At 39.2% G+C, this 22,608-nt stretch overlaps 1 protein-coding gene across 1 annotated transcript in view; it reads left to right on the top strand.

The window, feature by feature from the left end:
- LOC114644336 (uncharacterized) overlaps positions 1 to 22,608 on the top strand; it is a 101,201-nt gene that overhangs the window by 50,066 nt on the left and 28,527 nt on the right. The window contains exons 8-9 of the mRNA XM_028792475.2: positions 723 to 899; positions 9,434 to 9,598. Coding sequence (XP_028648308.1) covers positions 723 to 899; positions 9,434 to 9,598 — 342 coding nt within the window. The remainder of the gene's footprint in view (positions 1 to 722; positions 900 to 9,433; positions 9,599 to 22,608) is intronic.

The following is a 22,608-nucleotide window of genomic DNA, read 5'->3' on the forward strand; positions in this document are numbered from 1 at the left end:
CTCATTTCTTTTAGGGGCCATTTGCAAACTCCAAGTGGTCTTCCATGTGTCTTTTATTGAGATGAGCCTGCTATCTGGCCACTCTGCCATAAAGCCCAGATTGATGGAGTGTTGCGGTGGTGGGTATCTATCTGAAAGATTCTCTCGCTGATCTCCACAGATCTCCCTGGAGCTTTGCCAGACTGGCCATTGGGTTCATGGTCACCTCATCTACCATGGCTCTCTTCCAATAATTCCTCAGTTTGTACCATGCAGCCGTTTCATGGAATTTTAATACATTTGCAGAAATTTCAAAAATCGAGTTTGGATATTGAGTGTTGCTTAATGTGAGGAAAAACATATTCAATGATTTTAGCACAATGTTGCAGCAGAAAAAAATGTTTAAAAAGTGAAGGGAACTGCTGATTTCCTGTATTGGAAAACCCAAATGTCAAAAAAGAGAAATGGTCCTGTAAATATGCAGATTTGTAGAGTGTTTTTGAGTGTTTTCTTGCATTTGACAAACTGTAGACTCCTAAGTGGACACATTCATCCCAACTGACCCCCATCCAGGCTCCTGCAAAATGAAAGTCCACTCCAAACATGACTGTAATTCAGCAAAAATGTACAACAGTTGAGCAACGGAATTAATGAGCTACTTTAGAGCTGTTGGTGTTCTCCTTGTTTTGAGTTGTTCCTCACTAAATTCTGAAAGCCACTCATTGTTTGATCTTTCTCTCCAGCTGAATTTAGGACAACAGGTGGGAATGCCAATGGTGCACCCTGTGCGTTTCCTTTCACCTACAAGGGAAAACCCTACAAACACTGCATTACCTACGATGAAAACCGTCAACTGCCATGGTGCTCCACCACAAGAAATTATGATGAAGATAAACTTTGGGGCTACTGCCCAACCTCAGGTAAGTAAAAAGTTTATGTTGTATGTGTGCTTATCTATCTATCTATCTATCTATCTATCTATCTATCTATCTATCTATCTATCTATCTATCTATCTATCTATCTATCTATCTATCTATCTATCTATCTATCTATCTATCTATCTATCTATCTATCTATCTATCTATCTATCTATCTATCTATCTATCTATCTATCTATCTATCTATCTATCTAACTAAATGGGGTCACTGTTCCCCACATATGTCTCATTCATTTCATCTGTAGCAATTTACTACCAAAAATATGTTAAAATAGTTAAAAGTAATTTTATTATGATCATTTATTTGCTTAAAATGTATAGGGTCGCTAGAAGCCCTAGAAGCAGTGAAGTGTTAGTTTTTACTCCTGCACATTTTAAGTGTTGTGTTTGCAAAAAAGGATTTGAACAGAATGCGCTTTTTTAGGATTTCTTTGTATCTTTATATGTTCATTGCATCTTTTTACTTTTTATGTAGGCATTTACGAGTTTAGAGAGGTAAGAAATAAGAAAAGAAATGCTTATCAATACAGTGAGCCATTGAAAGAGCCCTTGTCATTGATAGCAGATACTAGTTAGAGATAGACACATTGCTGAGTGACACTTCTGAATCAATCAGATCATAGAATGATCAGACAAGGAGCTGGAAAATAAACGTGGAGGTAGGAAGCAGCCTCGCAGAGTGAAACAGTATAAGTCATGTCACCTGAAACAGCTTCTTACAGAAGCAAAAGTGGACTAACACAATCCATAGAAGGAGTTATTACAGCCATGTTTTTATCACGTTGCTCATTATTTAGGCATTTATGAGTTTAGAGAGATAAGAGATAAAGAAAGACGTGTCATGGATGCTTATCAGCATAGGAAGCCTACGAATGAGTCAAAGTGCGATGCAGTGCAGAGTAACACTTCAGATGCCATCAGATCACGAATGTTGTGGGAAGGAAATTGTAGAGGGGCACAGCTCAGACGAGGAGGACATTGAAGGTGAAGGGGGCCAGCAGCTGCAGAAGCTACACAATGTGAAACAGCATAAGTCGCATCACCTGAAACAGCGTCTTACAGAAGCAAAAGTGGACATAAAAACAGAGAGGTGTCAGTACAGCTGTGTTTCTATTGTTTTGCCCATTATTTAAGTATTTATGAGTTTATAGAGTTAATCAGTATAGGAAGCCCTTTAAATATTCCCTGTTGTTAAGAGCAGATGATGAGTCAGAGAAAGACTCGACGAGATGCAACAGGGAGACAAATGATGAACAACAGAGTAAGGCCGAGCACAGTGACACTTTTGATGCCATCAAATCATGAATGTTCTTTGCAGGGAATTTTAGAGGGGCAAGAGATCAAATGAGAAGGAAAAGGTTAAAAGTGAAGGTACAGGAGCTGTAGTGAAACAGCACAAGCCACATCACTTGAGACAGCTTCTAACAGAAGCAAAAGTGGACAAAGAACATGAAAGATGTCAGTATGTTCAGTATTGCTGGACTGCAAAACAGCCAGTCACTTCAGAATGTGCCAGGAGCCACATTGCATTGATTACAAAAATGTAACTGTGGTCTGGTGTTCAGGGATGAGGTTTCAATAATGGTTTGGAACATTGAAGTTATCTGTAGCTTGATTTAGAGTAGCATTACTTCAAAATAATATTACTCAAGTAGAAGTAAAAAGTAGTCATCAAAAATACTCAAGTAAGAGTAAAAAAGTATTTGGTGAAAAGAATACTCAAATACCGAGTAACTGTTTGATCATAATAAATGATTTATTTTTTAGAAATAAAAGACCGACAAAAATATCAAATAATGTGCAAATTCTGCTATTTCCAAAAAATAAAATAAAAAAATGAGAACAAATAAATAACATCTTTACAAAATAAAAATGCACAAATAACACAAAGTCCCAAATCTCAGTGTTTCACAGCAAAGCTTTTGAAGCCAATACCTACAGTAGGTAACATGTATGTTTGAACAGTGCAAAGTGCTTACAGTGACAAGATATACTGTACACTGACAGTATAATACTGCATATTCTCTTGCCCTCCAAATAGCACAGCTGATAGAAAATAACATTAGAACAAGGCAGCTTGTGCACGTACAAGAAGTCTCACTTTACCCTGACTGTCTGTGTTTGTGCATGTTTGGTTAAAACGTGCTTGTTCTTCACTCAGTGAAGTGATGGTTAAGCTTCAGCAGGAGTTGGCTCTCATTTTTCATGTAATCTTTCTTTCCCTGTCTGCTGTCTGTGAGGAGTTTGTACTGCTAAACCGCCGCCATAGACATATATAGGCAGACGCCACATTCACTGTGTTGCCCAGTCGACACGATACGTCAGCGCATCTGCCATATTGCGAGTGGCAAAAGTGCCATTTAAACTAATACAGGTAGACATGGAAACCGGGTTTTCTGATGAAAAAACAATAACGTTTAAAGCAGTATCGTTTACATACAACAGATTTTGACGAATCGTTTAAATGCAATTATTTATATCCATTTATACACTAATAATGGAAATGTTATATTATTAAATAATTCCTCCCATATAAGTAACATTTCTCGGACTACCTCCTTCCATCTCTGAAACATTTCTAGACTTCGTCCTGTTCTAACGCAACACAGTACTGAAGTATTGGTTAATGCCTGAGTCACCTCGCTATTCTATCTGGCATCCCACAAAAACGTATGCATCGCTTACAACTTCTTCATAATTCTGCTGCCAGGATAATAACCTGCTGTTCTAACTCCACTGAACATATTACACCTATTCTCTCTCAACTTCATTGGCCCCCTGTTAACTACAGAATACAATACTAAATACCGCTCTTAACATTTCAAGCTCTCCACAGCCTTGCTTCTCCCATTCTCGCTCATCTCCTACAGACTTGCACTCCTCTCACTCACTCAGATCCTCATCTGCAGCTCGACTTTCTGTACCACACGTCAGACTCTGTTCTATGGGAGCTCGAGCATCTCTTGTAGTGCTCCTCAACTCAGGAATTCTCTTCCCTCTCATATACGTCAGCTCAATTCAATAACACATTTTAAAACTGCCCTCAAAACTTATCTTTTAAAACTAGCATATCAATTGTGAATTTTGCACTGTTACTGTCAGTTATCTTTGTTTGTTTTCTAATTATCGCTTTTTGATTTATCATTCTCTTGTTTTAATTTTACTAATGTTGTTTAATTTTATTGTAAGGTGACCTTGAGTGCTAAGAAAGGCACCTATTAAATAAAATGTATTATTATTATTATTATTATTAATTATTGAGACGAAAACTTGACCAATTTCTGAAAGTCAAAATAGTAAGACTGCAACTGGCAGTCTGGTCTTTCTTTTAACAGTGAAATGATCCACTCAATCACAAAAATAAACAATTTTATTATATACAAATTGGCTTAAAAATTACTGAAAACATTTCACTCATTCCTCTCTCAATCTCACCCTCTCTCTCTAAAACACATACACAATGTGGTTACTTAAACATTTACAGGATAGGATCTAAAATACTTGAAACAGAACTGTCTTCCATAGCTTTTTCCGTGTGTTGCCACTCTGTAATTTGAGAGTATTCAGTCTGGCAATATGGTGCAGCCTTAGTTTGTGAAAGACAGACACAACTAAAGACATGAGCATAAAACGATGGTTGTCAATTTCAAACTGTGTTTCCTCAATGTGCTCCTTGATTAAAAACACATCATCTGAACCAATCTCAGCCCAAACAAACTAATCTACCTTGACTACCTTGACTGGACCCTCAGAAGGAATCATCAGACCTCCTTTATTTTTTAATGTGAGCAAGTGGTAGCTTTGATCATATGATGCCGGTACAGCATCTGTTACCAAACTAGCACGGCACACGTCACAGGACAGCTTTCTCAAAATCCCGTCTAAGGGCTACCTCCCACTGCTTCCTGGGGTGGATTTCTTTGTGAAACCTTCAAAGTTTGAGAAATGTTAACAGCTAACAACAATCTACATAGTTAGTGACTAAATACATTTAGCCAAAATGTTGTTTGGAAGCTCACTTGAGCACATAAATGCATAGCTTTGCTAGCTTAGTCTGGCGTAGCTAAAGTTAAGATTATAAAATGGGATTTACTAATGGCCAAATATAACCAAAACAATTGTTTAGCCTTACTTATGACATGTAATTCCCCGGGATCTGGTTTGGAGCTTACAGTGGTTTGTACAATCCCAAACAGCACATGTGTGAGGCATCTTTATCCATTACTTCACTCCACAGCAGTGCCACTCGCAATATGGCGGCAACATTGACGTACGATGCTGCTGGTCATGCAGCGTCTAGTAATTCTGTGTCTATGGCCACCACAGTTTGTGTGTGGTCATGTAACTGCATGGCTACATCTGATTTGTGAAATGGAGCCATATGATTATTGTTGCTACATCTGATTGGTGAAACGGAGTCTTGTGATTACTGTTACTACGTCTGTGAAACAGTCATGCAGTAGCTCCATTGGCGGCTTCTCTCTGGCAAAAATATAGCGTTATCTAATGGAAAAAAAGTAACGATTCAAGTGTTGCCCAATGTAGCGGAGTAAGATTAGCATTTCTTCTTCTCAATGTACTCAAGTAAAAGTAAAAAGTATGGTGCAGTAAAACTACTGTTAGAAGTACAATTTTTTAAAATAGTTACTCAAGTAAATGTAACTCGTTACTTTCCACCTCTGGATTTAAATATAAATATATGCCGGGTCTGCAATTCTATTTGTTGAAAGTCCCATACATACAAAATATCAAATACAGAAATTGATCAAAGAACAAAACTTTTGAGAAAATCAACAAAGTTGTAAACACCCCCACCCAAATACACCAAATACTATATAGAAATAGATCAGATAGATTGCGATTGTTACCCAGATGCAATTGTCACCTAGAGTAGCACGGGACACTATCCATAAATAGTCTCCATTGGAAAGAAGGAGAAAAAATCATTTGACAATGGAAAAGTAAAATATCAACAGTAAATGTTGGCTCAGCCAGGTAACCGCCATAAAATCTTGAATCAGCTTCGGCGCTGAATCCTACCTGTCAATTTTGTGACCCACTGGTCCATACTGTGGAGAGTTTGAGAAGAGAAGATTATGGAAAGAAATTTTCCAAAAATTAAAAGTAAGTGAGTCGGTGGGTTTCCAGGGAGAGGCTAATGTTGCTTTTGCAGTAATTGCTCCTTAAGAGAATAACCTCTGCTGGATAATCGTAAGGGGAAGAGATGAAAGGCCTACAATCAATGAAGAGTGGTATACAAAAATAAGTTGTACAAAGGTCTAGCAAAAGAAATATTTGAGGTACTATGGGAATATTAGGAGAAAGAACAGATGACAGAAAGTTGAACATAGAAGACCAGAAAGTGTGAACCGGTGGGCAATCCCAGAACATGTGTAAAAATGAACTATGAGCTTTCTTTGTTATAAGATGACATTTAGGATCCACAGTCAGACCCATGGCATAGCACTTAGGAGCGGTAAAATATAAACAATGTACATATTTGAACTGAGTATGCTGATAGTTTGGGTTCTTAGCAGAAAAAAAATATATTTTTAAAAAATGATTTCCATGAGATAGGAGGGACTCAGTAAAGATTGCACTAGCAGATTGAAATTATAGATAAGGGCCTGTAGAATGCCTTATTACTTATTATTATTATTAATTTATTTGAACAATGCCTTTATCTGAGGTGACTTACCACATTTGAGAGACTATTGGTTACATTTCTTTTGGAGCACAGGTAGGTGAAGTGAATTACTGATGGTCGCACAGTCTCAGAAGAAGGATTTTACCCCACAACCTCAGGGTTTCGAAGTCCAAAGCCTTAATCACTACACCATACTGCATGTCTTCCAAAGGAATGCATAACAGGCTACCACTTGTTTTATGATGCGGGAAAGAAAGAAAAGAAAATTATAAAGATGGTGGGAAGGAACGGGAGAAGAAAGTGGTATACCAGTCACCTAAAAAGCAAGTCTGACTTGTAAATAGAAGTTAAAAGATTAAGAAAAGTTATAAATGGAGCTCAGGAACTGGAAGGTCCAGACCCCAGTATCATTATCAATATCCCAAGGGTTAGAATACTCTGATGGATCTAAGGAGGAGAAGGGATAGGGTTTTCACAAATAAGTAGAGCTAAATTGTGAAATAAATAGGTGTACAGTGATCCCTCGCTATATCGCGCTTCGCCTTTCGCGGCTTCACTCCATCGCAGATTTTATATGTAAGCATATTTAAATATATATCGCGGATTTTTTGCTGCTTTGCGTGTTTCTGCGGACAATGGGTCTTTTAGTTTCTGGTACATGCTTCCTCAGTTGGTTTGCCCAGTTGATTTCATACAAGGGACGCTATTGGCAGATGGCTGAGAAGAAACCCAACTTACTTTCTCTCTCTCTCTCTCTTGCGCTGCCGTAGGGAGGTGTGAGCAGGGGGGCTGTGTGCAGCTGCTTCCTGAAGGACATGCTGCACGGAGCTTCGCATACTTAAAAGCTCAAAGGGCACGTATTGATTTTTGACTTTGTTTTTCTCTCTCTCTCTCTCTCTGCTCCTGACGGAGGGGGTGTGAGCTGCCGCCTTCAACAGCTTTGTGCCGCGGTGCTTCGCATACCTAAAAGCCAAACAGCACCACTGATTTGTTTGCTAGAGATTGTTTTCTCTATCTATGTGACATTCTGTGCTCCTGACACACACACCTTTGAAGAGGAAGATATGTTTGCACTCTTTTAATTGTGAGACAGAACTGTCATCTCTGTCTTGTCATGGAGCACAGTTCAAACTTTTGAAAAAGAGACAAATGTTTGTTTGCAGTGTTTGAATAACGTTCCTGTCTCTCTACAACCTCCTGTGTTTCTGCGCAAATCTGTGACCCAAGCATGACAATATAAAAATAACCATATAAACATATGGTTTCTACTTTGCGGATTTTCTTATTTCGCTGGTGGCTCTGGAACGCAACCCCCACGATGGAGGAGGGATTACTGTATGTGAGTACCAAGCAGGACATTGGCCAAGGAGCTTTCCGCCCTTATTCATTTTGTTGTTTTTGTTTTGCACTACTGAAGCAGGAAGTCTAAAACTCATAGTTCATTCATCATTAGTGATGAACAAAATTCATTGCAAGAAACTGAATTCACAGCAAAACTCTGTGTTTTCACTTTACAAAAAAATGTGCGAAACAAATGAGCAGCCATACCACTTGTGCTTTAGAACAGTTCATCCACCTGAAGCTAAGCATGTTCGGTCCATTTAGGAAAAGGTTGGGTTGTTGCTGTAAGACGTCTTGAGGAGACCTGCAGGGGACGCTTAGCCTGTGGTCTGAAGGTGGAACCCAAAGCACTAACGCAGTGACGGGGACACTGTGCTATAAAAAATGGTGCCATCCTTTTGATGAGATGTAAAACCTGAGGTCCTGACTCTCTGTGGTCATTAAAGATCCTTGGGTCTTGGCAGAGGAGAACATGTACAGAGTTTTCCAATGGAAAAAAGCAGCAATGTGCATGATGGTGTGCTTTACTGTGTCTTCATGCGGAAAATATGCAGCAAGTCATATTATTAATAAAACGTACTGCATTCCTGCACTGGGATGTGAACAAGTGTAGATTGAATTGAGTTTAAAAGTATGTGGGTTACATGCATTATTAGAATCAGAAAAATGTATTAATCCTGAGGGAAATTATTTAATTTTACAACTGTAAATGTAGACAAGGCACAACTAACACTAAGATCAAGTGTAAAAAATAAGCATGTACAATAAAAATATACATAGAATATAAATATCAAAATAAAGTAAAGTAAATCATCATTCACTAGCTCTGCAGGTACAATGAAATACTATGCATGTGAGTATTTTATATAATCTCTAGTATACTAGACAGTAATAGCATACTGAGCTCGAAGTATTTCTCATAATAATATTGCATGTTAAGTGAAAATATTTCACATTCTGACAAAAAGTTATTCAAGTGCTAGAAACAGACAAGTTATTGCATATCTAAGTAGTTGAAAATGTACTGGGAAGTGTTTAGTGAAAAAGGAAACAGCTTATAGTGTGGATGACTGACCAGAAGAGGAGTCTGATACATTCTGATAGCAATGGGGGGGATTTCCTGTGGCGTTCAGGGGAGCACTTTATGCTGGTCAGTCTACTGCTGAAAACGCTCCTCTGTCCAACCACAACACAATGAAGTGGGTGATTAGCATTTGCAATGATTGACTGAAGTCTACACAACATTCTCTGATCTGCCACAGTTTCCAAGCCATCCATTTTCTCTCCTACCATAGATCCAGCCTTCTGATTTAGTTTGTTTACCCTCTTAATGTCTGCCACTTTCATGCTGCACCCAGCATGCCACAGCAATAAAATCACACTGGTAACGCAACCACACACTAATAAAATATCCACAGCATAGTGCTGCAGACCCTAAAAGATCTAAGGCTTCATAGGAAATACAGCCTACTTTGGCCAAGTATCAAACTTGCCATAAATTTCGTTGTTGCTTTTTCCTGGATGCAGGTATTAAGGCAGTGAATGGAACGGCTGGCCCCCAGTGTGTCTTTCCATTTGTCTACAAAGGGAAATGGTACTTCACCTGCACCCAAGAAGACAGTGACAAGAAGTGGTGCTCTGTGACCAGTGACTACGACCGAGATGGCAAATGGGCGTACTGTGCAGATGTGGGTGAGTCCTCCAGAAACTTTTCATAGGAGTCATGTCTGTCTTTTTCTTGAAGGCTTTTGTCCCATACAGTTGTTTATTTAATTTTTGCAGGAAGTATGAAAGACAGTTCCAAGGGTTTCAATAATAAGTATATAATATATATTGTATTTTTTTTTAATTAATTAATTATATTGTGAATTTCCCCTTGGGATTAATAAAGTATCTATCTATCTATCTATCTATCTATCTATCTATCTATCTATCTATCTATCTATCTATCTATCTATCTATCTATCTATCTATCTATCTATCTATCTATCTATCTATCTATCTATCTATCTATCTATCTATCTATCTAATAATTATAGAGTGGTGTGGGTTTATGTGTGAATAGCATGACATCCAAAATAAGTTTGTGAAATAGCTGGCGTGAGTTCAGTTGTTATCTACTTCAAGACTTAGGCCGTTCACAAGGGTAGCCGGGTGGTCTGCCAGTTTTGCACAACCGACTTCAACTAAACTGTTACTTGGATTAGGAACAGAACTAACATTTTTTTAATTATCTGTTTCAATTTCACTGTCTCGTTTATATTTTTACATACAACTCACAGTATGTGCACTCTTTTTGAACTGCCTTTCCCAAGGTTTCTTCGATTTTTTTCCCTACAAGGTTTTTTTTGGGAAGTTTTTCCTTGTCTTCTTAGAGAGTCAAGGCTGGGGGTTGTCAAGAGGCAGGGCCTGTTAAAGCCCATTGTGGCACTTCATGTGTGATTTTGGGCTATACAAAAATAAAATGTATTGTATTGTATTATATATATGCTTACATTGCATTTCTGTATTTATGGGATATTTGTTATTCTTTTCTATTGACTTTTATCATGTTAATTGTACTGTTTTGTATTTAATTTGTGTATATTTGTGGCTCTGCGGTGGGTTGGCATGCTGCCCAGGATTGGTTCCTGCCTTGTGCCCTGTGTTGGCTGGGATTGGCTCCAGCAGACCCCCGTGACCATGTGTTTGGATTCAGCGGGTTGGAAAATGGATGGATGGATATTTGTGGCTGGGAGAGTATGCAGAGTAAAATTTTCATTGTATGGTGTGACTGTTTACTGTGCATACGACTCATGTAATGGTCGTCTTCTCTGAAGTGCTACCTGGGCCGTAGTTCAGAGGGTATGGGACATTGAAGCACCAGTTGGCACATACACAATACCACTAGGCAAGGCTTGCATTTGAACCCGATGGGCCCTGACATATTGAAAAGTTCTCTGCATAGCCTGTTTGTATGTTCTGCTTCAGGTTTCCTTCCACAGTCCAAAAATATACAGGGGTGAACTGGCATTGTTAGGTGTGTGAGTGTGCCCTGTGATGGACTGACACCCCATCCAAGAATTGTTAATGTCTTGCACCCAATGCTTGCTTGTAACCTCCAGCTTCTCCACAACCTTGTTCTGGATAAGCAGGTAAGGAATATGGATGGATGGATTTATAGTTGAGAACAGTCTAAACTAGGACAGTTAAGGCAGGAAGTTTAGGACAGGCCATGTCTAACTATTCATGTAAATCATCAGGCAACAAAATGTGTAAAACAAAGCTATCAGTAATGAACTAAAAAGTGTCTTGATGTCTTCATCTATACTAATAAAAGGCAAAGCCCTCACTGACTCACTCACTCACTCACTCATCACTAATTCTCCAACTTCCCGTGTAGGTGGAAGGCTGAAATTTGGCAGGCTCATTCCTTAAAGCTTACTTACAAAAGTTAGGCAGGTTTCATTTCGAAATTCTACGCGTAATGGTCATAACTGGAACCTCTTTTTTGTCCATATACTGCAATAGACTGCAGCTCAATGGCCGTGGGAGGTGGAGTTGCGTATCGCGTCATCACGCCTCCATGCAATCACGTGAACTGACTGTGAACAAAGGCAGCGAAACAATAAGAAGCGAGCGAGTGACGCATACAAGCATATTCATAAGGGAAACAAAGCACGGTGTAAACCGTAAGTTTAAATTAAGTTTATAGAAACGCTCCCGCTGCCGTTTTCAATACCATATTCGCGAGATACAAGTTTAATGAGAAGACACGAGGTATAAACGAGACTTTGGATCACTTTGTAACAGAGTTAAAATTACTGTAGCAAGAAACTTTTAACTGCCGGGTCTTAGCTAACATTAAATAAAGCCATGGACATCGCGACATCACACAAGAGAGTGGCGCACATGAAGTGACTGAACGCAGCACGAGTGATCACTTCGATGAATCAAACCTGTTCAAAAAACACATTACACAATTGATAAGGTAGGAAAAGAATATGAAACAAAGCACGGTGTAAACCGTAAGTTTAAATTAAGTTTATACAAACGCTCCCGCTGCCGTTTGCAATACCATATTCGAGAGATACAAGTTTAATGGGAAGACACGAGGTATAAACGAGACTTTGGATCACTTTGTAACAGAGTTAAAATTGCTGTAGCGAGAAACTTTTAACTGCTGGGTCTTAGCTAACATTAAATAAAGCTGTGGACATCGCAACATCACACAAGAGAGCGGCTCACGTGAACTGACTGAACGCAGCACGATGAAGCGACTGACGCATACAGGCATATTCATGAGTGCAGGTAGTTCAGAAACAAAGCACCGTGTAAACCTAAAGTTTAAATTAAGTTCATAGACCTACAAAAGGTTGCCATTGATTTGAGGCAAGATTGCTTTTATCCTGTACAACTATATGTTGCATTCTCAAGAGGAAGCTTGCACGGCATGGTCATATTACAACCGGAGAGCTGAACTAACAACGTGGTATACAAAGAGAACTATAACAATCGTAATAAACGAACAATAAAACAGTGGAGAACCCGTGGATTAAATAAAAAGGCTGCTTCCTTGGCGAAGCAAGGAAAAAGCATGGCCTTATATGGCGTTCATTTATAAAAAAGCGGAGAATCTGTGTAAAGGCTACTTCACAAAAAAACAGCTGAGCGCCTTACATGAGCAGGCAATCAGCTAAAGAACGGAATCAATAAATAACTATAATCGTAATAAACGAACAAAAAATAGCGGAGAATCCGCGGATTACATAAAGGAAATGGGTACCTGAACAGAAAATTCAGTCTCAAATAGCTACACAATAACTATAACAATCGTAATAAATGAACAATAAAACACTACAGAACTGCAAAGCAAGGAGAAAGGACAGCCTTATATGGCGTTCATTTATACAACAGCAGAGAAGCTGTGTAAAGACAGCTTCACAAAAAAACAGATCCTTAACAAATTGTTATTGGTATATTTACCCCCAGTTTAAAAAAGGTTTTCTTTTCTTCTTAATAAAAATTTAAAAGCAGTACATTGCCGCTGCAAGCGCGGGGATTTTGATATATATATGTGAATTTATGTATGTATATATGTATGTCTATATATGTAGATATGTAAATATATGTGTCTGTGTGTGTGTATATATACATATATATGTGTGTATGTATGTATGTGTGTATATATATATATATATATATATATATATATATATATATATATATATATATATATATATATATAATATATGTGTATGTGTATATATGTATATGTGTGTGTGTATGTATGTGTGTATATGTATGTATATATGTGTGTGTATATATATATATATATATATATATATATATAATATATATATATATATATATATATAATATATGTAGATATGTGTATATATGTGTATATGTGGGCGGCACGGTGGCGCAGTGTGTAGCGCTGCTGCCTTGCAGTTGGGAGACCTGGAGACCTGGGTTCGCTTCCCGGGTCCTCCCTGCGTGGAGTTTGCATGTTCTCCCCGTGTCTGCGTGGGTTTCCTCCGGGCGCTCCGGATTCCTCCCACAGTCCAAAGACATGCAGGTTAGGTGGATTGGTGATTCTAAATTGGCCCTAGTGTGTGCTTGGTGTGTGGGTGTGTTTGTGTGTGTCCTGCGGTGGGTTGGCACCCTGCCCGGGATTGGTTCCTGCCTTGTGCCCTGTGTTGGCTGGGATTGGCTCCAGCAGACCCCCATGACCCTGTGTTCAGATTCAGCGGGTTGGGAGATGGATGGATGGATGTGTATATGTATACAGTGATCCCTCGCTATATCGCGCTTCGTCTTTCGCGGCTTCACTCCATCGCGGATTTTAAATGTAAGCATGTGTGAATATATATTGCGGATTTTTCACTGCTTCGCGGATGTCTGCGGTCTACAGTACGTGTGCTTCCTCAGTTGATTTGCCTATTTGAATTGAAACAAGGGACGCATTTGAATTGAAACAAGGGACGCTATTGGTGGATGGCTGAGAAGCTACCCAATCAGAGCATGCGGTTAAGTTCCTGTGTGCTGCTGATTGGCTCAGCGACGGAGTGCTGCATTACCCAGAAAGTACTAATCTCACTCATTCAGAATTAACGTGCACAAGCGCCAACAGAAGATGCAAATGATTGCAGAAAAGGTAAAAGTTTTGGATATGTTGAAGGAAGGAAATGGCTACACCGCTGCAGGACACCATTACAGCATAAATGAGTCCACGATTCTTTTTATTTAAAAAGGAGGAAAAGCATATAAGATCTACGGCCGCAGTGTCTTTTAAACAGGGCGCAAAATGAGTTGCAAGTGGACGTTGTAAGGCAGTAGTCTGGATGGAACCTGCTTTAGGGATTTGGATTGAAGAGTGATGGAAGAAGAACAACGGCGGTGCTAAACAGTCGCCTGAAGAGGCTCCTTTAGAAGAGCTGTAACGCTCTCCTTTGTTGTGCAGTAAAATTAAACTCATCGTTATCGGACAAGTCGTCGTGTCATTGTTGGTCAGTAACCATAATTAATTATTTACGTACAATACTTATTACATGTACATAGTTTAGTGTCACTGTACACACATTTTATTGTATACAATTTTTCTTGCATTGTACGTATTTATTGCTGGTGGCCTGTCTGTCGTAAAGGCTGTAACATATGTGATATCGGAGACGCTCGATATCTTTAAAATAATATTTAGGTTTTACTGTATGTACACTGTGTTTACATACATAATTTCAACGAATCTTACCTAATATCTAAGAGAATACAAAGGGTTTATGCTGTATAATTGTGCGTGAAATATTTATAATAGTGTGGGAGAGTTTATAAGGGCTTAAAATATATAAAAATAACCACATGAACATATGGTTTCTACTTTGCGGAGTTTCTTATTTCGCGAGTGGCTCTGGAACGCAACCCCCGCGATGGAGGAGGGATTACTGTATATATATATATATATATATATATATATATATATATATATATATATATATATATATATATATATATATATATACACAGTTTATATATGTTTACGTGTGTGTGTGTATATATATATATATATATATATATATATATATATATATATATATATGACAGCGACACTCATAACAATGACAACACAATTACATTGACAATCATGTTACGTTATTTTTAAAATGTTTCCTTTTCTTTTTCATAACCTCTTTAACACACTATTTCTCCGCTGCGAAGCGCGGGTATTTTGCTAGTCATAGATAAACAGTAGATTCAGAAAGTATTCAGACCCTATCCTAAATAAGTGCATTAAGAAGATGATTATTTTTTTAATCTGATTTGTCCTGGGCTAAAAATTTTGGTTATAAATTATGCTCTTCTGCAGCTTGGGTGAACTGTATTTTACTCTATATGCGTGGCTAACATTCCCAATATAACCTTGGAGCAGCACAAAAAGCCACCAACTTTTGGAGATTTTTGGCTGGTATTACATGGGAATTATTATAAAGCAAATCTATTATGCAGGTATAGGCAGTGGAAAAATCTTCAGACCCCTACATATTTGGCTAATATTTAAATTTATATTGTGCACTCAATACCCCAGAATAACAAAATGAAAACAGGATTTTAGACAATTTTGTAAATTTGTTAAAAATAGCAAAATTTAAATGTCACAAGTATTCAAAAGCTGCATTCAGTACTTACACTGTAACCACTAGGGGCCATCACTGAGCCCCAAATCACTATGTCACCCAACACACTTACAGTCTTAAAAAACACGTGTTAACAACACATTTCCACTTGAGCACCAGCCAAATCAACACAAGAAAGTCAAATAAGCAATTTCTTCAGTGAGTGTCACCAGCTGCCTCCCAACTCTGACTTTCCAAGATGTGGCTGTAGGCTTCTTTTTAAATGGGCCCGGAACTGCTTCCAGTAGAACATTAGAACACTCTAGACGAGAACAGGCCATTCAGCCCAACAAAGCTCGCCAGTACTATCCACTTATTTCTTCCAAGAAAACATCAAGTTGAGTTTTGAAAGACCCTCTTATTGTCTACCACACTACTTGGTAGCTTATTCCAAGTTTCTATCGTTCTTTATGTAAAGAAAAACTTCCTAATGTTTGTGCGAAATGTACCCTTAACAAGTTTCCAACTGTGTCCCCGTGTTCTTGATGAACTCATTTTAAAATAACAGTCTCGATCCACTGCACTAATTCCCTTCATAATTTATAAACACTTCAATCATGTCACCTCTTAATCTTCTTTTGCTTAAACTGTAAAGGCTCAGCTCTTTTAATCTTTCCTCATAATTCAACCCCTTAGCCCTGGAATCAGCCTAGTCACTCTTCTCTGGACCTTTTCTAGCGCTGCTATGTCCTTTTTGTAGCCTGGAGACCAAAACTGCACACAGTACTCAAGATGAGGCCTCACCAGTGCATTATAAAGGTTGAGCAGAACCTCCTTGGACTTGTACTCCACACATCGCGCTATATATCCTAACATTCTGTTAGCCTTCTTAATGGCTTCTGAACACTGTCGGGAAGTCGATAGCTTAGAGTCCACTATGACTCCTAAATCCTTCTCATAAGGTGTACTCTCGATTTTCCGACCGCCCATTGTGTATTCAAACCTAACATTTTTACTTCCAATGTGTAATACTTTACATTTACTGACATTAAATTTCATCTGCCACAAATCTGCCCAAGCCTGTATGCTATCCAAGTCCTTCTGTAATGATATAATGGATTCCAAATTATCTGCTAATCCTCTTATCTTGGTATCATCTGCAAACTTAACCAGCTTGTCACTTATATTCCTATCTAAATCATTTATATATATTAAAAATAGCAGTGGCCCTAACACTGACCCCTGTGGAACACCACTCTGAACATCAGCCAGTTCTGATGAGGTTCCTCGCACCATCACCCTCTGCTTCCTGTGTCTGAGCCAATTCTGCACCCATCTACAAACATCACCCTGAACTCCCACCTCTTTTAATTTGATGCCCAACCTCTCATGTGGCACCTTATCAAATGCTTTCTGAAAGTCCAGATAAATAATATCATAAGCTCCACTTTGATCGTATCCTTTTGTTGCCTCCTCATAGAATTCCAGCATGTTAGTAAAACACGACCTCCCTTTTCTGAACCCATGCTGACTGCTTAGAATAACTCCTGTCCTTGCCAGGTGTTGCTCGATCTTATCCTTAATAATTCCTTCCATTAATTTTCCTGTGGTGCATGTTAAGCTTACTGGCCTATAGTTGCTTGGATCTGCCCTGTCACCCTTTTTATATAATGGGATGATATTTGCCATTTTCCAGTCCTTCGGAATCTCTCCAGTGCGCAGTGACTTCCTAAAAATATGCATCAAGGGTTTATATATGTACTCAGTAGCCTCCTTAAGAACACGAGAATAAATATTATCTGGTCCTGGTGATTTGTTCGATTTCAGTTTATTTAATCTGAGCAGTACTTCTCCCTCTACAATTTCCAAATCCCTCAGTGCCTCCTTAGTAGTCCCTGTTACCTCTGGGAGGTTATCCACTTGCTCACTTGTAAACACCTCAGAAAAATGTAAGTTTAATGCATCCGCTATTTCACTGTCTGTACCTTTTAATTTCCCTTTACTATTCCTGATGCACTTGACCTCCTCCTTGTCTGTTCTTTTACTACTAAAATACTGAAAGAATCTCTTAGGGTCTTCTTTCACCTTATCTGCTCTATTCCTCTCCAACTGTCTTTTAGCCTTCCTGATATCCTTCTTAATGGTTGCCCTCATGTTCTCATACGCTCTACAATTCACTTTGCAGTCATTAGTCTTATATGCCTTAAAATGCAGCTTTTTCCTTTGCAACTTCTTTTTTAAATCTTTATTAATCCACCGTGGAGTTTTTTTTCGTTTCCTATTAATTCCAAATTTAGGTCTGTATCTGTCCTGCATTACATGTAAAACATTTTTAAACCTGTTCCACTGCTCCTCAACTGTCTCCACACTTAAAAGCTTATCCCAGTGTATCCTACTTAGACTTTGTCGCATCTGCTCAAAATTAGTCATACCAAAGTTCAACTTAACAATTTTAATCTTTGCATCTGCACTCTTACAAAATACTGAGAATTGTATTACATTATGGTCACATGACCCTAGAGGTTCAATCACCTCTACACCCTCAATTCTATCCTGATTATTACAAAATACAAAATCCAGACAGGCTTCACCCCGTGTTGGTGCTTTAACATGCTGTGTTAAAAAACAGTCAATGATTACTTCTAAAAACTCCTGCTCTTGTACTCCGCCATCTGTAAGGTTATCCCAGTTAATATTTGGATAATTAAAGTCCCCCATGACTATAATATCTCCCTGTAAACTTGCCTTTTTGATATTACTAAAAAGATGTGTGTTGAAATTAGTGTCTGAATTGGGTGGTCTATAACACACTCCTAAAATAAGACCTCTTTCCCTAATATTTTCCAGGCGAAGCCAGATGTCCTCACTAAGATGGGGCTCATCATCCAACTGAAGAAGACTTACATTTAAATCCAGCAACCCCACCTCCTTTTCTGTTCTGTCTCTCCTTCCTAAAAAATGTGTATCCCTCTATGTTACACTCATCCCCATCTTTGTTATTTAGCCAGGTTTCCGTTATTGCTATAATATCATAATTATGCTCTGCTACATACGACTCCAACTTACTTACCTTATTTTTGATACTTCTAGCATTAAGGCAAGCTATTTTTAATGTATTACTCCTTCTACATTTAAATGTTTCCTTAGAATTTACATTACTATGCATTCTTGTTTCTACACCATTGTTTGTTCTTCCATGTATAGATCTAAACCTGGCCTGTCCTAAACTCCCCCATTCCCTAGTTTAAACAATCCTCGACTAGCCTACACATACGCCTCCCCAATACATTGGTGCCCCTCCAGTTCAGATGTAACCCGTCACGGTGGAACAGGTCCCATCTGTTCCAAAAGGAGTCCCAATGCCCCATAAACCTATACCCTTCTACCCTGCACCAAGATTTGAGCCACGCGTTAAGCCTTCTAATCTCCTCAATCTTACCTGGACTGGCGTGTGGCACAGGCAGAACTTCGGAGAAGACTACCTTGTCAGTTCTGCTCCTCAGCTTAGCACCTAACTCTTTGAATTTGGATCGCAGAACTGACAGACTACCCTTATGTATGTCATTTGTTCCAACATGGACAATGACAACTGGATCCACCCCCGATCTGGCCAAGAGCCTATCCACCCTTCCAGGGAGGTCCCCCACCTGTGCTCCTGTAAGGCAACACACCGTGTGAGACTCTCTCTCTGGAGCACACCTGCGCTTCAATCCCCCTAATTATTGAGTCCCCAACTATCACTACTTCTCTCTTTTTGGGAACTGGTTTTGAGGTAGCCCGTTGGGGCTCCTCGTCCCTGCCTATCACCTCAGAATTATCAGAGACACTGTCCAGCTCCGCAAGGACATGATAACGGTTTGCCACTTCTAATTCTGGGGTTGATGCCCCCGGACAGTGTGCACCCTTTGCCTTACGCCTTGTGACCGTGACCCACCTGTTTCTACCTGTCTGGTCTGGAATCTCCTCCCGCGCCACCTTGGGGGTGCACACTATCTCTCTAAAGGACACCTGGGCCAAGTCCGCCAATTCTCTATTACAACGCAGGTCAGCCAACTCCTCCTCCAGTTCAGCGACCCTGAACTCGAGGTGCTGGATCAGCTGACATCTCTTGCAGATGTAGCCCTCATAGACAACTGGCTCTTCCAAACCATCATCTAAAAAGTCCAACATCCAACAGGACTTGCATTGCACGGGCCTCATTATTAAAATTTGATTTGGGATTAGTAAACTGCCTTAAGTTTTTTTTTTTTTTTTAATTAAATTTCTCCTTCTTTCGGCTGCTCCTTAACTTAAATGGTATAACTAAGATCTACTATAGATATTTTACACCTTTTCCCCTTAAGCTCCTGTACTGTTCTCCCTCTCAGCTGCCTGCTATTTGTCTTTCTATGAGGTTAACTTTACTTCTCTCTGTCTCTTCTCCTAATGTTGCACTCCTCTTTCTTATAAGCTCTCCACTCGCACTGTTTGTATTCCCCCTTATTAATTAACTCTTACGCTGTCGAGCACTTACTGTTCTACCTCTGGACCGCTAAGGACTGTTTAATCTAAAATAAACAAAATAAATAAAACTTTACTACCTTGTTTGCTCCTACAGCCGCTTGTGCCTGCTCGGCGACTTATCGCTGGCCGCTGACCTGCGCACTGCTGAGCCTTTTACTGCTTTGAAGTCAGCCGCGGCCTTTTTTTTTTCCTTTTCCTTTAAGGAATCTCTGTTAGAACGACGCAGTTATTTGCTTACAAATGCCGATATCAGTTACTGCTGCTTTCTCCCCTACCTCCTCGATGCTAATTTCAATACAGATAACAAGAACAAAAACAGGTACAAGTAACTTTTCCAAGCGCACCTCCAAACACCCAACTACTTTTGCTCTTGTGTGGGCGAAAAAAAAAAAAACTATCTAAAGGGAAAAAAAGCTTTAAAAATTCCCACACGGTTCCTTAGCGGCAACCAAAACCCAAGTTTTAAGAGCAAAGTGTATTTTTTATTTAAATCTCACACCACAGAAAAGACCAAAAACTCTCAACAGCCTCTAGCGTTTGCAAAGCACACGTCAGCCACGTGATAGTGTATTGAGTAAACCGATAAAATCAGTGAGTCGAGACGACTTACAGTACTTCATGTGGAAACCAAGGCAATCCTTGCCTGGCAGCACCCTGTAGTGGAACCCAAGGACCCCAACAGGGCTGCGCTTCCAGACTTCAATTCCTAGGCCACTGTCCTAACCGGGAATGAATGGCTGACAGCATCAATACTTACCCAGTCCATCCATTATACTTCTCAAAACAACAACAACATGTATTTATTTTGCACATGTTCAAACAAATGTTGTAGCTCAAAGTGCTTTACAAGATTAAGAAAGAAAAAGTTTATCTACAAAAATAAGATTAGGTAATACTAAGTAACAAAGAATAAAGTAAGGTCAGTTGGCCAAGACAGAAAAAAAAAAAAACCTCCACATGGGCTGGAGAAAAAAAAAACAAAATCTGCAGGGGTTCTAAGGCCAAGAGACCACTCAGCCCCCACTGGGCATTCTACCTAACATAAATGATCTCAATCAATCCTCATGGTAGAATTTGATAGTGATGGTCATGTGGATATCTGGGGTACTGCCTTCAATCCATCAATGCAGAGACTGCATGGTGCTTTGATCAGATAGTAAAGAACAGCAGAAAATAGTAGGGATTAGTACAGATTGCTGAGCCTTCAATGCACATATAGTTTAACAGAGATACACTAAAATGTAGCCATGAGAAAACCATGTTTAAAATAATGAGTTTTTAGCAGTTTTTTAAAATCCTTCATTTCAGCCAGGATGAAGACTGTAAGGTGTTTTCAGCAGGTTAAGTTTCCACTCCCGCCGTCCTTCCATTATGGCTGCCTGGCTGGGCAAGAAATCATCCTTCATCCTAGCCATATCTGTGAATGCACCATATTACATGTAGAAAGTGAAACATTATAATACTCATTTGGAAGAGTTATGAAACATGAACATATAACTCATAAAAAGACCTAAGAGTTTTAGATAGATACTTTATTAATCCCAAGGGGAACTTCACATACTCCAGCAGCAGTATACTGATACAAAAAAACAATATTAAATTAAAGAGTAATAAAAATGCAGGTAATAACAGACAATAACTTTGAATAATGTTAAGGTTTACCCCCCCCCGGGTGGAATTGAAGAGTCGCATAGTTTGGTGGAGGAACGATCTCCTCAGTCTGTCAGTGGAGCAGGACGGTGACAGCAGTCTGTCGCTGAAGCTGCTCCTCTGTCTGGAGATGATCCTGTTCAGTGGATGCAGTGGATTCTCCATGATTGACAGGAGTCTGCTCAGCGCCCGTCGCTCTGCCACAGATGTCAAGCTGTCCTGCTCCATGCCTACAATAGAGCCTGCTTTCCTCACCAGTTTGTCCAGGCGTGAGGCGTCCTTTTTCTTAACACTAGAATTACCAGAGTCTATGAAAAAACTTGTAGATCCGGCCCACCTTAAAACTGTTCTCACCTCTCTTTTGTCTTCTAAATGTGCCGATTTGGAGGAGCAGCGAGCAGCTGGCTATTCCATCCCCCACCGTCGCAGAACGTTCACTAAGTTTTCCCAGCTCATGGCTTGTTTGATTATCTGGGAGTGACTGAACTGCTGGAGTTTTAGAATAGAAATAATAGATCGCCATTTGGAATACATGCATTTCATGTGTGTTCCGTTTCTACAGTAATCTGTGTAAACACATTGCTAAAACAGAAACTTTTTCATATTTTAGTAATAAATGTTACAAAATGTAGGCATAAACTATAGAATGTGTAAAGCCCGAGTTCCTAAGATCAAATAAACACTTCCACAAAAGCTTCACACATCATATAACAGTTTACGTGGCGTAGCGCGCTAAGATTTACTTCTCAGACCGAGTAGCTTTTCTCTGCCTCACAAACATGAGTTCAATTTCCCGCTGGGGATAAAGTGTTACTTCTTTTTTTTCTTTTTAACCTCAAACGGACATAAAATTTGTAAATTGGTATGCACTGTCAGTTAATGAGATCGTTATATTTTCATGTGGGATGCTCCTTTTAAAATATTTTTTTAACAATTGAGACTGCAATTAACATGAAC

The sequence above is a fragment of the Erpetoichthys calabaricus genome, chromosome 3 (assembly GCF_900747795.2).
Source record: "Erpetoichthys calabaricus chromosome 3, fErpCal1.3, whole genome shotgun sequence".
NCBI lineage: Eukaryota > Metazoa > Chordata > Cladistia > Polypteriformes > Polypteridae > Erpetoichthys > Erpetoichthys calabaricus.